General features: G+C 57.0%; 8 protein-coding genes across 8 annotated transcripts; 4 read left to right on the plus strand and 4 right to left on the minus strand.

The window, feature by feature from the left end:
* Window positions 1–446: 446 nt before the first annotated feature.
* DL89DRAFT_324494 (H+-ATPase G subunit) lies at window positions 447–1320 on the minus strand. Its single transcript, XM_040891456.1, has 3 exons — window positions 1135–1320; window positions 978–1048; window positions 447–901 (listed from the first exon to the last, which is right to left on the minus strand). The coding sequence occupies exons 1-3, from the start codon at window positions 1152–1154 to the stop codon at window positions 660–662; spliced, it is 333 nt and encodes a 110-aa protein (XP_040741027.1). The 5' UTR covers window positions 1155–1320; the 3' UTR covers window positions 447–659.
* On the plus strand, window positions 1274–3037 carry DL89DRAFT_269536 (uncharacterized protein; the record flags this gene model as incomplete). The annotated part of the gene is given in 3 exon segments (XM_040888337.1): window positions 1274–1276; window positions 1609–2397; window positions 2417–3037. 3 exon segments carry the CDS (start codon window positions 1274–1276, stop codon window positions 2783–2785), a joined length of 1161 nt encoding a protein of 386 aa, XP_040741028.1. The 3' UTR covers window positions 2786–3037.
* Window positions 3038–4122: 1085 nt separating this feature from the next.
* On the minus strand, window positions 4123–5000 carry DL89DRAFT_52236 (uncharacterized protein). Its single transcript, XM_040891768.1, has one exon. The coding sequence runs from the start codon at window positions 4821–4823 to the stop codon at window positions 4338–4340; it is 486 nt and encodes a 161-aa protein (XP_040741029.1). The 5' UTR covers window positions 4824–5000; the 3' UTR covers window positions 4123–4337.
* Window positions 5001–6090: 1090 nt separating this feature from the next.
* Window positions 6091–7255, plus strand: DL89DRAFT_52240 (uncharacterized protein). The gene has a single exon (XM_040891769.1). The coding sequence runs from the start codon at window positions 6379–6381 to the stop codon at window positions 7207–7209; it is 831 nt and encodes a 276-aa protein (XP_040741030.1). The 5' UTR covers window positions 6091–6378; the 3' UTR covers window positions 7210–7255.
* On the minus strand, window positions 7256–7743 carry DL89DRAFT_52250 (uncharacterized protein). The gene has a single exon (XM_040891770.1). It carries the CDS (start codon window positions 7650–7652, stop codon window positions 7302–7304), a length of 351 nt encoding a protein of 116 aa, XP_040741031.1. The 5' UTR covers window positions 7653–7743; the 3' UTR covers window positions 7256–7301.
* On the plus strand, window positions 7744–9403 carry DL89DRAFT_52251 (uncharacterized protein). Its single transcript, XM_040891771.1, has one exon. The coding sequence runs from the start codon at window positions 7835–7837 to the stop codon at window positions 9287–9289; it is 1455 nt and encodes a 484-aa protein (XP_040741032.1). The 5' UTR covers window positions 7744–7834; the 3' UTR covers window positions 9290–9403.
* A 1127-nt stretch (window positions 9404–10530) lies between these two features.
* DL89DRAFT_275671 (uncharacterized protein) lies at window positions 10531–11723 on the plus strand (the record flags this gene model as incomplete). The annotated part of the gene is given in 4 exon segments (XM_040889336.1): window positions 10531–11156; window positions 11222–11324; window positions 11344–11417; window positions 11462–11723. 4 exon segments carry the CDS (start codon window positions 10531–10533, stop codon window positions 11721–11723), a joined length of 1065 nt encoding a protein of 354 aa, XP_040741033.1.
* Window positions 11715–13366, minus strand: DL89DRAFT_304436 (aldehyde dehydrogenase; the record flags this gene model as incomplete). The annotated part of the gene is made up of 3 exons (XM_040890879.1): window positions 11715–12110; window positions 12166–12431; window positions 12560–13366. 3 exons carry the CDS (start codon window positions 13364–13366, stop codon window positions 11882–11884), a joined length of 1302 nt encoding a protein of 433 aa, XP_040741034.1. The 3' UTR covers window positions 11715–11881.
* Between the last annotated feature and the right edge of the window lie 455 nt (window positions 13367–13821).

The following is a 13821-nucleotide window of genomic DNA, read 5'->3' on the forward strand; positions in this document are numbered from 1 at the left end:
AATCTGGCCAATTTCGCAGGAGGGGCGCTGCTGAGTTTAACGCGACAGTGTGGTGGCTATTCCACGCGTACCTTTGTTCCCACTAGTCTGAACAAGGAGTTCCAGGTGTGTGCGAGCGCGTGCGCAAGAACTCGGTGGACGAGGAGCCGATTGCGAGGGGGACAAAAATAATAAAAAAAGATGAGCCGTGCTAATTGGGTTGGCTCAATTTAAAATCTCTAACACTAGCAGGACAAAAATATCCTGCAAGATAAAGGTGGGGGAGAGAAATAAGGGAGCTGCTCGGAAGCGGTGAAAAACTGGTGGAAAGGGGGAAAGAGAAAAAAGAAAGCAGAGTTGGAACAAAACGATTGCGCGACCGGGAAAGCAAGATTGCACGGAGGGAGGGACGCAGGCTATTTAAACGGACGGAAATCTGCGGGAGGCTTTCTGACGTGTGGTGCGCTGAGAAAAAAATTTTATTTTATTTGGGGGTCGGGTTTGCACAACCCGGAATTATCGGTGACGAACCCAAGGTCAATTCCAGAAATTCATCGCGTAATCATTTCACTCTGGAATGCGCACAGCACGCTTGCCTGCGCCTGCCGAGCTGCCATCGGGCGTGGAAATTGGGCGGATGATGATTGATTGCGGCGGGCTATTTATTAAGCGCGTTCTGCTCACGCCTCGACAGTAGAAACAGCCTCGACAAGCTTGCTAACCGCCTCGGCCTTGTTCTTCTCGAACTGCTGGCGGACCGCCTCCAGCTTCTGGTTGGTTTCCTGCTGGATCTTGGCCTCGAGCGCCGACTGGTCGGTGTGCTGCTTCTGGATCTCGGCCAGCTCGGCGTTCTTGCGCGCCTGCAGCTCGGCGATGTCCTTGGCCGCCTCGGTGCGTGCGTCCTTCAGCCTCTTGACACGGTCTACAACAGAAAATGGGGTCTTTAGACAGCCAGGCGCTGCGTGCGTTCACCGCTTGTTGCGAAATTCAGCACTTACACTCGCGCGCCTGGGAGACAATCTTCGACGCCTCCTTCTCGGCCTCAAGCAGCGTGTGGATTCCTTGGGAGCTCGACTACATAGGGCGGACGTGGTTCGGTTAGCGCTGCAGTCCGGCAGCACGCGGGCTCGGGCAGTGCCACCTGCTCATCTGCACAGGTCAAACAAACGTACCATGATAGTTTTACAGAATTGCGGGTGTAGGGAAATGGTGGAAAATAGTGCTGCCGCGCTTGGCGTGTTGTGCGCGGGTCTTGGGGACACAGCCGCCAGCCGCCCCTGATCGATCAGCCAGGATGGCAGGCCAATCACCGGCGCAGTATCAGCGAATCAGCGGCAGCCTAAAACCCAGCTTTTTTTCCTATTTTCAATGCCCAGCGATTCTGAGAGCTGGACAATAAAGCAACTCGGAAAGCTGCCGCGTAGCGCCTGAACCTTCTCTTTTTTTCGAATTCTCCTTTTTGCAAGAAGATAAACGATGGTACGGAACCGATGTCCAGAACGTTGGATGCGACGGGGGCGTTAAGCCGTCCGGGCTGATTTCTGATGGATGCGCGCAAACCGCAGCAGCAAACCGGACATATGGCTAATCTGCATAACTGCAATTCTCTGTGAAATTTGGAAAATGTAGTCGCACTGCAAGTTCGAGCAACCCCGCCACGGATCTCTGGCCTTCCTCCCGCGCAAGCGCGCTGCCCGCCACCGCGGTCGCTGCAAGTCGTTCCCCAAGGACAACGCTGCCAACGCGCCCCACCTGACCGCCTTCCTGGCGTACAAGGCTGGTATGACCCACGTCGTGCGCGACCTGGACCGCCCTGGATCCAAGGTGCACAAGAAGGAGATCGTCGAGGCCGTTACCGTCATCGAGGCTCCCGCCATGGTTGTCGTCGGTGTTGTCGGCTACATCCAGACCCCGCGTGGCCAGCGTGCCCTCACCACCGTCTGGGCCGAGCACCTTTCGGACGAGGTCAAGCGCCGCTTCTACAAGAACTGGTACCGCTCCAAGCGCAAGGCTTTCACCAAGTACGCCAGCAAGTACTCTGCTGACAACGGCAAGGAGATCGCCCGCGACCTCGAGCGCATCAAGAAGTACGCGTCGAGCGTCCGTGTCATCGCCCACACCCAGATGTCCAAGGTGCACCTCGGCCAGAAGAAGGCCCACATCATGGAGATCCAGGTCAACGGTGGCTCGATCGCCGACAAGGTCGACTGGGCTCGCGAGCACTTCGAGAAGACCGTCTCCGTTGGCGACGTCTTCGAGAAGGACGAGATGATCGACGTCATCGGTGTCACCAAGGGTCACGGATTCGAGGGTGTCACTGCCCGCTGGGGTACCAAGAAGCTTCCCCGCAAGACCCACAAGGGTCTGCGCAAGGTCGCCTGTATCGGTGCCTGGCATCCGTCGCGTGTCATGTACTCCGTGGCGCGTCGCCGGTCAGAACGGTTACCACCACCGTACTGAGGCCAACAAGAAGATCTACCGCATTGGCAGCGGCGAGGACAAGGCCAACGCCTCGACCGAGTTCGATCTGACCGCCAAGCGCATCACTCCTCTTGGTGGCTTCCCCCACTACGGTGAGGTCAACGAGGACTTTGTCATCATCAAGGGCTCGTGCGTCGGTGTCAAGAAGCGCGTCCTGACCCTCCGCAAGTCGCTGCGCGTCCACACCAAGCGCTCGGCTCTGGAGAACGTCAGCCTCAAGTTCATCGATACCTCCTCCAAGTTCGGCCACGGTCGCTTCCAGACCAAGGAGGAGAAGAAGGCTTTCATGGGTACCCTCAAGAAGGACCTGGTCGAGGAGGCCTAAGCACCCGTCTGCACCCCCTGACCCCACCCGGTATCCAATGCTCTTGTTTAGTTGTTGCTCTCTTTCGAGTGGAAATGAAGCCATGGATTTTGGACTGCCGAAATATCTTGAACAGTGTCGTGTGTCAGTGTTAGCGACCGCCATATTGCCGATATGGATACTGGTTGCTGATCCTACTGCAGCCGTTGGTCACGATATGAGACATTGCCAGGTACAGATAGCCAGTAGCACTCTGTGTGGTTTCCTTGTGGAGAAGATTGTGGAGTGCTGCTGCTGCTGCTCTTGTGATGTCCAGTGTCCACTGGCCCGCACATATACCCACCAGTAGCAGCTGCCGGCCGGCTAGTTTTATTCTTTGCCTGTGGGGAGAAATAAGGAACAGCCTCTCCCCTTGCTCTCTGCCTAATGTCTTGTTCCAGTTTGAGGTTCCACCGCCTACAGCTTTTTTGCACTAGGAATTTTCTATCCGATGACGGCGACTATCAATGAACAGCCGCATTTGCTGTCTACTTTGCTCCCAGCGACTAGCCCCATCTTCTCCGCAACTCCCCCCGGACTGGCTGAGTGAATGCGCGTGAGCAGAAAAAGTAAAAACTCGCCTTTTCTGGGATGGGCACATTGCGCACGCGAGCTGCTCTGATCCACTTCTTCTCTCCCTCCTTTACATATCGCACACCAATATCTGCTCTTTCGCAGAAAAATCTGGACGCACACCCACTGATTCCACACTACAGCTATTGCTTTTTCAGCCTTTGTGCTTGGTGCCGACATCAACATCTCTGCTCAGTCCCGACTGCTCCATTTCGCCCTTCTATGCTATCGTGGATAAAGGTAGGGATTGGCCTGTGCTTCCTTCCCTGCAATGGATCTGTGAAACGCCCTTCTTCTGGGACTGCCATTGCTGATCTCTATGGTTTCGCTGCATGCTAGGACACCTCGGGTTCCAAGGACACGTTTCCGATCTGGCGCAGTACCAGTCGCTGTGTGGTCTCTCAAACAGCATCGCCCTTGGTAAGTACCGACAGATTTTGTGCTATTTGCATATTCTGCTGCTGCGCCACCTCTATTGCCCTTTCTTTGTATTTTGTTGTTGCTACCGCTGCTGCTGGTCCTTGGCGAGTTACCTCCCAGCCCAATGCCCCTGGCACATTGCATTCTTTTCCGACAATGTGACTGCAGCAACCCGATTCACCCCGTTACCACATGCTGCCTCAGCATATTTTCCATTGCGCCAGTGTCTGTCCCAATGTGAGCGGCTCTATCTACCGCCCTTGTTTAGAGCCGGCGCCTCTATGGCTGCTGCTGCTGGCGCTGCTGTCGAGACAGCCGTGGTGGTCCTTTCTTTTTGCTGCCTGGCGGGAATTATATGCTCCTTGTTCCAAGAGCGCGCTGTCACATGCGTTCTTGTTGCCAAAAGCGTCCAAACAGCCTGCAAATCCTTTCCAGCGCGCTTGCTTTCTGATATTTGGAGCGTCGTCGTCATCGCAATGGACAAAAAATATTCGCTGTCTATCCACCAATGCAGATTTGCCCTGAGCCTTGGCGCCTTGCATCAACCTCCCCCTCTTTTGCCCCTCTCTGTGGTCAGTCGACTGCGACGGACTTTACACCAGTGGGCGCCTTCGCCCAATAGGCAAACTACTTTGTAATAACACAGGCTGCCCCTTTTGGGCATGGCCGTGCTGTGCTGCACAATGGCCAGTGAGGCGAAGTGCGCCAAAGTGCGCCAGTGACTCAAATGACCACCACTCCGCCTGCTCTTTGCCCAGAGGCTATGCCACCGCTGGGGGAATTGTTCGCTAGGCCCAGCGCGGATATGCTGCTCCGGCCTTGGGCCTACTTGCACATTGCCGATGCACACCTCTTTTTCCCTCGACAGGCAGGCCATGCTAGCACCCTCATGCATATGTGTCCTGGATTGGGCACGGTGATGGACAAAAACCACAGGGGAAGGAATAGGAAGCACATGAGCAGCGTGTGTTCCCGCTTGTATGCAAAGATCCACATCCCAGACCCCCATGTTGCTTTGGCGCATCATGCTTGCTTCCTGCTTGCCCGCTTGCCTGCTGATCGCGCCTCCGGGCTTCTCTTCGCTTCCACGCTCTCGTCGGGAGTCGATTTAACCTGATTTTGCCCCCTGCCTGGCTGCCATTCGCTTTGCCACACTGTTCATATTGCTGCTGGCCAGAGTCCGACCTGCCCTCAACACCAGTGCAAATCGCCTTTCCCTTCCCTGCCGCGGCCTTGGCTGCCGAGGAGGCAACAAAAGCAGGCTGGCAAAATGCAGCTTTAGCGTCACTCGCCAAACAGCCCTCCCCATTTCCTCTCTCGCTGCACTAGGAAACACTCGAGCATTAGCAAAAATCCTTAGCTTTTTTCTTGCATTGAAAGGGGGGGCTTCTTCGTCGGCTGCCCACCTACAATGTGCATCGGCCAAAAGGCCGAGCAGCTCTTGGCTGCGAGCAGAGGGGATGTCTTGCTGTTTCTACCTCCCTTTCCTCGTTGCTATTTTACTCGCCCCCTCTTTCTGGTCCGCATCAGCTCTTGCATTTACTTCTTGCCACTACTTATTGGCGCAAGCAGAACCTACTGCACTTCTGTATCGGCCACCACCCAGCTCACATAGCGAGCACTCGTCCATTCGACAGATTCTTGTTTTCATCTAGAAGCGACCCACCCACCACACCATATACCCCTCCCCCATTCCTCGTGCCAGCCAGAGTGCAAAAGAGTATAGACCGGCTCTGGCTTGCGACGCGCGCTTCCTTGCTACTGCATCCAGCTTTTTTGGCCCAGCAGCCTCCCTATTATTTATTATTCTCCCTCGCAGCCTTGTTCCCTCTGGGCCACTCGACACTCGCGCAAAAAAGCTCCGAGTACCTGGAATTTATCCAGCGCCAAAACAACACAACCCTCTGACCACAAAAATTTCCACAAAAATAAATCGGGCCCACCACCAGCTGCACATTCGCCTTTTGCCTTCGCTTTGCAGCACTTTTCGACAAAAAACAATCCATTTACTCTCTATTATTACCAACAATCCTCTGCCGTCGTTCTTTTTCTTGCTGCCACGCATACACGCTCCTCTCTGGATCCCCTTTCTGTGTGCATCCTTTTGTTGTGCATGTGCCAACGCCTGCCGAACTTTTTGGCTTGCAAACCCGCACTCCCACCACCGGCCCACCTCTGAAGCTCAGGCTGACACCACCGCTGGAGCTTCTTGTTGGCGCCTTTTTCCTACTGGCAGCAGCAGCAGCAGCAAATCTGGCAACCTGCAGCGCTCTTGTCTCCTCATCTCAGAAACTCTGACCGCCAGATTTTTTTCTTCCTACCTTATACCAGCAGCAGCGCGTGTGCGCCTGTTTTGCAGTACACGCAGGTACCGCCTACCAGCATCTAACCTTACTAAACATACCTTGATTTCTTTCTCCTTTCGACCTTTTTCGCCCTCGCTCCATTCGCTTGTATATACGAAACGTACACGGCCCCGGTCTCAATTATATATTTTCTTTCTCTTCTAAACGTTTGCTTCCATCCACCACTCGCGCGTTCCTTTTCTCTATTTCCCCCTCTATTGTTTTCCTTGCGTCCGCATGCATACTCGCAACCAACGCACAAATAACAAACACCCGACATCTACTGGCTCCGCATCGGCCGTACACGCACTGGCCAATTCCATGTCGTCCGTGTCTTTGGCTGGCAACATTAAACGCGCCGATCTCGGGGTGTCCGCCAAACCAACTAATTCGCAACAGCAGAAATCGCCCCGGATGTACGATGGTGCCCGGAAGACGTCCCAGGACACATGCACCTCGTCCCTGTCCCCAGCGTCATCGCCTGTCACACCGGTCATGAGCTCACCGCCTATGCAGCACCTGGTTGCTGATTTGTCAAAGCAGTCGGCCCCGCTCGACAGCATCGATGCTTGGTCTGCTGTGCACCAAGAGCCCACCATAGCTGCGGCTGCGGCCAAACTTGATATACATATGCTGGGCCAGAGGTACGACTCACTAGCCATCGACAGGCGCACTGCCGACGGTAGCGCTGCCCCAGAGAGTGCGCTGGCTGGTGGAACGCTAGAGTATGCAATGATTGACGAGGCTATTTTACGTGGTCGCTCCACTACCCTGCCCAATATTTTTGCTGCTCCCAATCCCCTTCGCCGCATTTCAACTATGACCTCGCTGGACAGCGCAGGCATCAATGGTCCCGTGAGCCCAACCCCATCTGCAGGCTACAGTGGCATGCTATCTCAGCAGCAGCAACCTCCGCAAGCACCAGCACCAGCAACAACCTCCGCAGCACCAGCAGCACCAGCACCAACAGCAGCAGCAACAGACCCAGTCACAGAAGCAGCAGCGGCATGGCTTGCACCGCTCTTACAGTCTCCGGGACAACCACCGCGCAGGCGCCATTGGCAGTAATGCTGGCGTCGATGGCAGCAACCCGATTAGCCCGTTGGGACTGTCCATATCCATGCAAAATATCCACCAGATCGCCAGCATGGACAATCAGCTCATTTCACCTCTCGACCAGCTGCACCCGTCTGCAAGTAGCGCGGGGCTCTTTGGCATTCCCAGCACCTCCACCAGCGGCGGACCCTCGTCGGGCGCTGTTCCTGTGCGCCGTATGTCCGAGTACTCCATCGACTCATCCAGTGCGCGTCGTGCCCTTTCATCTTACCAGTTTGGACAGCTTGGCAGCGGTGTCGTGCAGATGGGCCCGACAGCAGCAGCCAGCAGCCAGCAGGCAGCGGTGGCAATCTACAGACAAACGGCATTGTTGACACCTTGAGTGAAGGTGGCGTCCATGCACATGGCATCTCTGGGGGTAGGAATATTGGTGGTGTCCCTGTGATGCCCGGCATGAATGCCAGCGAATCGGCCAATAGCAGAATGAATAGCGGTAGCACTATCAATGGCTACAGTCTACAGCTGCCTTCGATGCGTGAGGAAGACCACTATTTGGCTGCTGGCGACACGCTGACCATTGCAGCGACAACGGCCGCGCTGCTGAGCGGCTCGGCGATTCAGGCTGCTACGCAAGGTCATGCTTCCGCCGCCACTCCAGCCACCGACTCCGTCCGCAGCATCGTCATATGGAAACCAAGGCCTCCTGTCAGCCAATTCGTACACTTCTGTGTCCCCAGTGCGCCATGACACAATATCGGAGGCGTGCAAGCAGCAACCAGGCATACAGGCGGTAGGCAGCACTGGTCCTGACAACACAGCCACCGGCCCAACGCCATTTTTGCAGATGCATGTTCGCCCGTCGCTTGACACGCGCCGCCCGTCTTTGGACAACTTTGGCAGTCGTTCTATCAACGGCTACCTTGACCAGCCCGTGGCCACAGCGGTATACCCACCTACTCCTGCCCAGCCGCTCAATATGTCAGTACTCCACCGCCGGCACTCGCTGGCCAGCACCGGACTGCACATGTCTGGGCGCCATCCCGCACCCGAGGTCAGCCAGTTTACGTGCACAGGGTTTGAGAACGGGCGGTCTGGATCAATACCATCCGATGGCGGTACCAATTGTGGCGGTGGTCCCCAGTTGCTCATGGCAAACGCCTCCAGCGACTTCCAGCGCTACCAGTTCTTTGGTCAGACAGCCAGCATGAATCCTGGACCGCCAGTGCCGCCATTACCGATCTCAAATGCAAGCCTCACAGTCTGCACTTGGTGGTGGCGGGATGCCATTCACGACAGAACACTATGCTCAACACGGCCCCCAATGCACCTCTGTCACCCCTGGAGCAGCAGCAACAGCAGCAACAAATGCTCCAGCAGCAACAGCATATGCACCAGCTTATGCTCCAGCAGCAGATGGGTGTGCGCTCGATGTTCCCTGGCCCGATGTCCTATGACTCGCATGCCGAATGCTGGGAGCACTGCAACCACGCCTGGTCAGCCCGGTGCACTACCTCGCCCAAGCTTTATCGGCAATGCGCCCTTGATGCCGCAGCCCATGCCGCAATCAGCGTCGGCTCAGAAGCCGATGGCACAACCGGCTCAGCAGCACACCACCCAGCCGACCCCTCCACCGCCGCATATGCGTCGCGCCAGCCACCCAGCGCTGAACCACCTGGCTGCTGGCTTTGCCCCTGGTGGCATGTCGGTGCCGCCGTCTTCTATGCCTGGCGGCTCTAGCACAACGCAGCACACGATGATGCCCAACCCGGCAACCACGATCACGCCCAACATGCCGTTTGCTGACATGGGCAAAGGCATTGCGTACCAGTCGCTGCCCAAGGAAGCACGCATTTACATTGTGCAGTTCAAAGGCAGGAGGTGCGACCTGTACTTTACAGCTGGCGCCAACATCGAGGTCAAAATATTCCCGGTTGCCACTGGCGGATCAGCAATACCCGTCCCTGCCTCAAGCGCTGCATCTGCATCCGATGGAACCGCCAAGCCAGCCAAGGGCAGCGGCGACGTTGTCAAGCCCGGCACCAAGCTGGAGTCTGGTACATGTGTCCTGGTCGAGGCTGACCGCGGCTGTTGATCTGGGCGTGATCAAGGAGGAGCTGACGACGCTCGACGAGGTCAAGAAGTTCATCGGCCAGCAGGCAGCAGCAATCGCAGCAGGCGGTTGGCAACAGCGGAATGGACAGCCACAGCAGCGAGTCCAGAGCACAAGCCCCAGCCAGCAGCTGCAGGACAGGCGGCAAGGAGGCGCGCGTCTCGGCTATGCCAGTGCCGTCGCTGTCGGTGGGTGCGCAGCCAGTGAGCGTCAAAGACATCTTACATCAAGCGCATCTTCCGCGAGGCTGACCAGCGCGAAATCGCCGATGTCAAAGAGAACAAGGCGATGGACGAGCAGAAGGCGCTGGCGATGTGCCAGAGCAAGGTGCTGATGCGGCGCCTGTCGATGCGTGTTGTTGACGCAGAGTTCCAGTTTGACCGACGCAAGCTGACATTCTACTTTCACCGCCGATCGGCGCGTGGACTTTAGAGAGCTGGTTCGCGAGCTGTTCAAGCATTTCAAGACGCGCATTTGGATGTGTCAGCAGACGAACTGACGACCACATGATGCCACCTTACACGCATATTACATACCAATTGGCACTGCCGTCATCCATATACTAGACCTGTACTTCCACACATCTCTTAATTATCTACCTGGCAGCAGCACGTCTCTTCCTCGCGCACGCCTCTACACAACTGATACCAACCTGCACTCTCCCCCAGCCCCCTCACTTTTATTTCTCTTCCCCGTCGAGGCAGCGGCGTTTCCCTTTAGCTTTACTTTTCTCACCACGTCAGTACTTGCCCAAAAAATTGCTTTTTCTTTGTGCTATTAGTTGGGAGTGGAGTTAGGGTGTAGTCGCAGCAGCGGCGAAATATGAACCTGCACCTAGAAGCCCTGGGCGACGCTGGAGGAGCAGTGGCGGACGATCAAGGAGCAGAGCGCGATATAAAAAAGGTCGGCCGCGGGTAATTTCCCCAGAGATGACACGGTGGAAGGGGTGTTAGTTACCAGATAAGCGTGTGCAAAATTGCGATGGGAATTCGCACCGGCTCTGCGACCATCGCAGATAAAAGGCGCGGCGGCCGGCCTGCCTCCTGTGCCTGCCTGGTAGTAAAAATCCAACTCGTTTCCATTCCTCCGTTTCTCCTCTTGACACTAGTCGTAGTCGTCGCCACCCACTTTTTCGCTCTCCCAATTTCTTTCCCACCAATACAAGCACACAATGGCCTCGACTAGTCACCCGCGTCTTCCAGCGCACCACCGGGCTCACCGGCATGCGGTTCATGAGCACCGGCGCGACCCAGCGCAGTGCGCTGTACGATCTGCACAAGAAGCACGGCGCCACCTTCGGCCCGTTCGCTGGCTGGGACATGCCCCTGCTGTACGCCGACCAGGGCGCCCTGGACTCGCACCTGCACACCCGCAAGCACGCCTCGATCTTCGATGTGTCGCACATGCTGCAGACTCGTGTTGTTGGTAAGGACCGCCACAAGTTCCTGGAGCACCTCGTGGTCGCGGACCTGAAGGAGCTGCCTGTCGGCGGCTCGACCCTGTCGCTGTTCACCAACGAAAACGGAGGTATTGAGGACGACACGATCATCACCCAGCAGAAGGACTCGCTGTACGTCGTGTCCAACGCCGGCTGTGCCGACAAGGACTGGGCGCACCTGCAGAAGTACGCCAAGATCTTCCAGGACAAGGGCGCCGACGTCGAGGTTCTGAAGATCGAGGACCACTCGCTGATTGCGCTGCAGGGCCCTGCCTCGCAGAAGGCGCTCGAGCAGCTTGCCGGCGTCAGCCTGAGCCAGATGCCGTTCATGACGGGCCAGTTCCTGGAGCTCAACGGCGTTCCGTGCCACGTCGCGCGCTCGGGCTACACCGGCGAGGACGGCTTCGAGCTGTCGATCCCCACAGGCGAGATCACCTGCGATCACCGAGGCGCTGCTGAAGAACCCCGAGATCAAGCTCGCTGGTCCTCGGTGCCCGCGACTCGCTGCGGCTCGAGGCTGGTCTGTGCCTGTACGGCTCCGACATCGACTCGACCACCACCCCGATGGAGGCTAACCTGGTGTGGACCTGTCGGTAAGCGTCGCCGTGCCGAGGGCGGCTTCATTGGCTCCGACGTCATTCTGGACCAGATCGCCAAGAAGGGCAGGCGTGCGTCGCCGTGTCGGTCCTGATCGTCGAGGGTGCCCCGGCTCGCAGCCACTCCAAGGTCCTGTCGGTTGAGGGCGAGGAGATCGGCGAGATCACCTCGGGTGTCCCTGCCCCCTCGCTGGGCAAGAACATCGCCATGGCCTACGTCAAGAAGGGCTTCAACAAGAAGGACACCGAGCTCAAGGTCAAGGTCCGCAACCGCATCCAGAACGCCAAGGTTGTCAAGATGCCGTTTGTCCCGGCCTGGCTACCACAAGATCTAAAAAATCTTTACATAGCCCATGTCCTTTGGCCACCATACTTTACATAAACTGCGTGCATTACATACGAGTGCCATATCTCTGTGTGCTGGTGAGTTTGGTAGTTGCATTAGCCAGCGCGATGTGGAGGCATCGTAGTTGCTGAATACATTAGAATGGTTGATTGAGAAAAGAAAAATGGAAAATGGGTGGGAAGGGCACCTAGTGCTTAGACAGTGACATCGGTGATGATAGTCTTGACCTCCAGGTATCCCTCAAAGGACTCCTCGCCCAGCTCGCGGCCAAAGCCCGAGTTGCGGAAACCACCAAAGGGCAGCGAGGCAAACAGGATGTTGTAGGTATTGACCCAGATTGTGCCGTTGCGCAAGGCACGGGTGAACTTTGCGATCTCGCGCGGGTTGTGGCTGAAGATAGCCGCAGGCCAGACCAAAGTCGTTCTTGCGCTCGATCTCAATGACCTCATCGAGGGTGTCAAAGGGCTTGAGCACCGACAGCACCGGGCCAAAGATCTCCTCGGTGGCAATGCGGGCCTTGGGGTCGACGTTGACAAACACCGTGGGCTGGACCCAGTGGCCGTGGTCAAAGGCGCGCTCGCCGCCCGTCAGCAGCTCAGCCTTGTCCTCCTCCTTGCCAATGCGGATGTAGTCCATGACGCGCTCGAACTGGCGTCTGTCGATCAGCGGGCCCATGACCGTAGACTCCTCCTGCGGGACGCCCAGCGCGATACGCTCGGCAGCAGCCTTTAGTTTGGGCAGCATCTGGTCGTAGATGTCGCGGATGGATCCAGGCGCGCGATCCGCAGTTGCAGTTCATGCCTGTGTTGGAGGTGACAGCGGCAATGACGGTCTCGGCGGCAGTGTCCAGGTCAAAGTCCTGGCATGATAACCACAGGCGACTTGCCACCCAGCTCAACCGACACCTTGCGCACATCGCGCGTCGAGGCTGTTGACTTGATGACGTGCTTGCCAGTCGCCACCGAGCCGGTGAACCCGACCTTGTCAACCTTGTCGTTGTCGACCAGTGCCTGGCCAACATCAACACCACCAACCACGACATTGTAGACACCAGGCGGGAACAGGCCAGTCTGCTTGATCAGATGGCCAAAGTACAAAGTGGTCAGCGGCGTCTGGGGACCGGGCTTGAACACGATAGTGCAGCCAGCAGCCAGGGCAGGGGCAACCTTCCATGCCCATAGCATGGCAGGGTAGTTGAACGAGTTGATATGGGCGACCACACCGACCGGCACCTTGGCTGTGTATCCCTCAAAGGTCGGGTTTGCCTGCGGGGAGATGTGGCGGCCGTGGACCTTGTCGGCATAGCCGGCGTAGAAGCGCAGGATGTCGATGGCGTCGTCCATCTCGAGGCGGGCATCGGTGATGGGCTTGCCAGTGTTAATGGACTCGATCAGCTCGATTTCCTCGCGGTTCTGCTCGATGAGCGTCGCAAGGGCATTGATAGCGTCGCGGCGCTGGCTTCCTGTGTACTCGTTGACCCAGGGGCCGTGGTGGAAGGCCTCGTAGGCGGCATCCACGGCGCTCGAGACATCCTCGGCGGTGCCAGCGGGAACCGTGGCGATGATGTCGCCAGTGTCGGGGTTCTCGATAGTGGTGGTGGCCGATCCGGTCGACTCAACCCACTCGTTGTTGATGAAGAGATGGCTCTGGTTGAACGGAAGCTGGGGAAGAGAGACCATTGCTGAATAGATCTAGTGCTGAAGCGTTTGACTAAGGGTTGTTCTGAAATAGAGGTTGTACCGTTTCCACTGCGGACAGGCTGAACACAGCATGCTATTTATATGCTCCAAAAACTGGATGCTCGGACAAGGGCCGCATGTGCTGGGTGCTGTGTGTTTGTAGGGCAGGGGCGGTGTGAGAACGTCCTGCCCTCCTTCGATTATTCCCCTTCTCGAAGCAGCACTTGACCAGGGCAGGGCATGAAGTGCGAGAGCATGCCAATCCCCCGTCTAGTATCCTATCTGCCTAATTGCGCCGTGCAGGCCGGGCTGTTTTAGGGAGGGAGTTGATGCACGAGGGCACGAAACGAAAAAAAAAAAGGGCGAGCGCCGCTTGCTGTCTGCACAATGGCTTTACTGAGCGCAAGGGCACCTATCGGCATGCGCGTGGGTAGAATGGCGGTTTGCAAGCAATG

This window comes from Linderina pennispora (genome assembly GCF_002104995.1).
Source record: "Linderina pennispora strain ATCC 12442 chromosome Unknown DL89scaffold_13, whole genome shotgun sequence".
Taxonomy (NCBI): Eukaryota; Fungi; Kickxellomycota; class Kickxellomycetes; order Kickxellales; family Kickxellaceae; genus Linderina; species Linderina pennispora.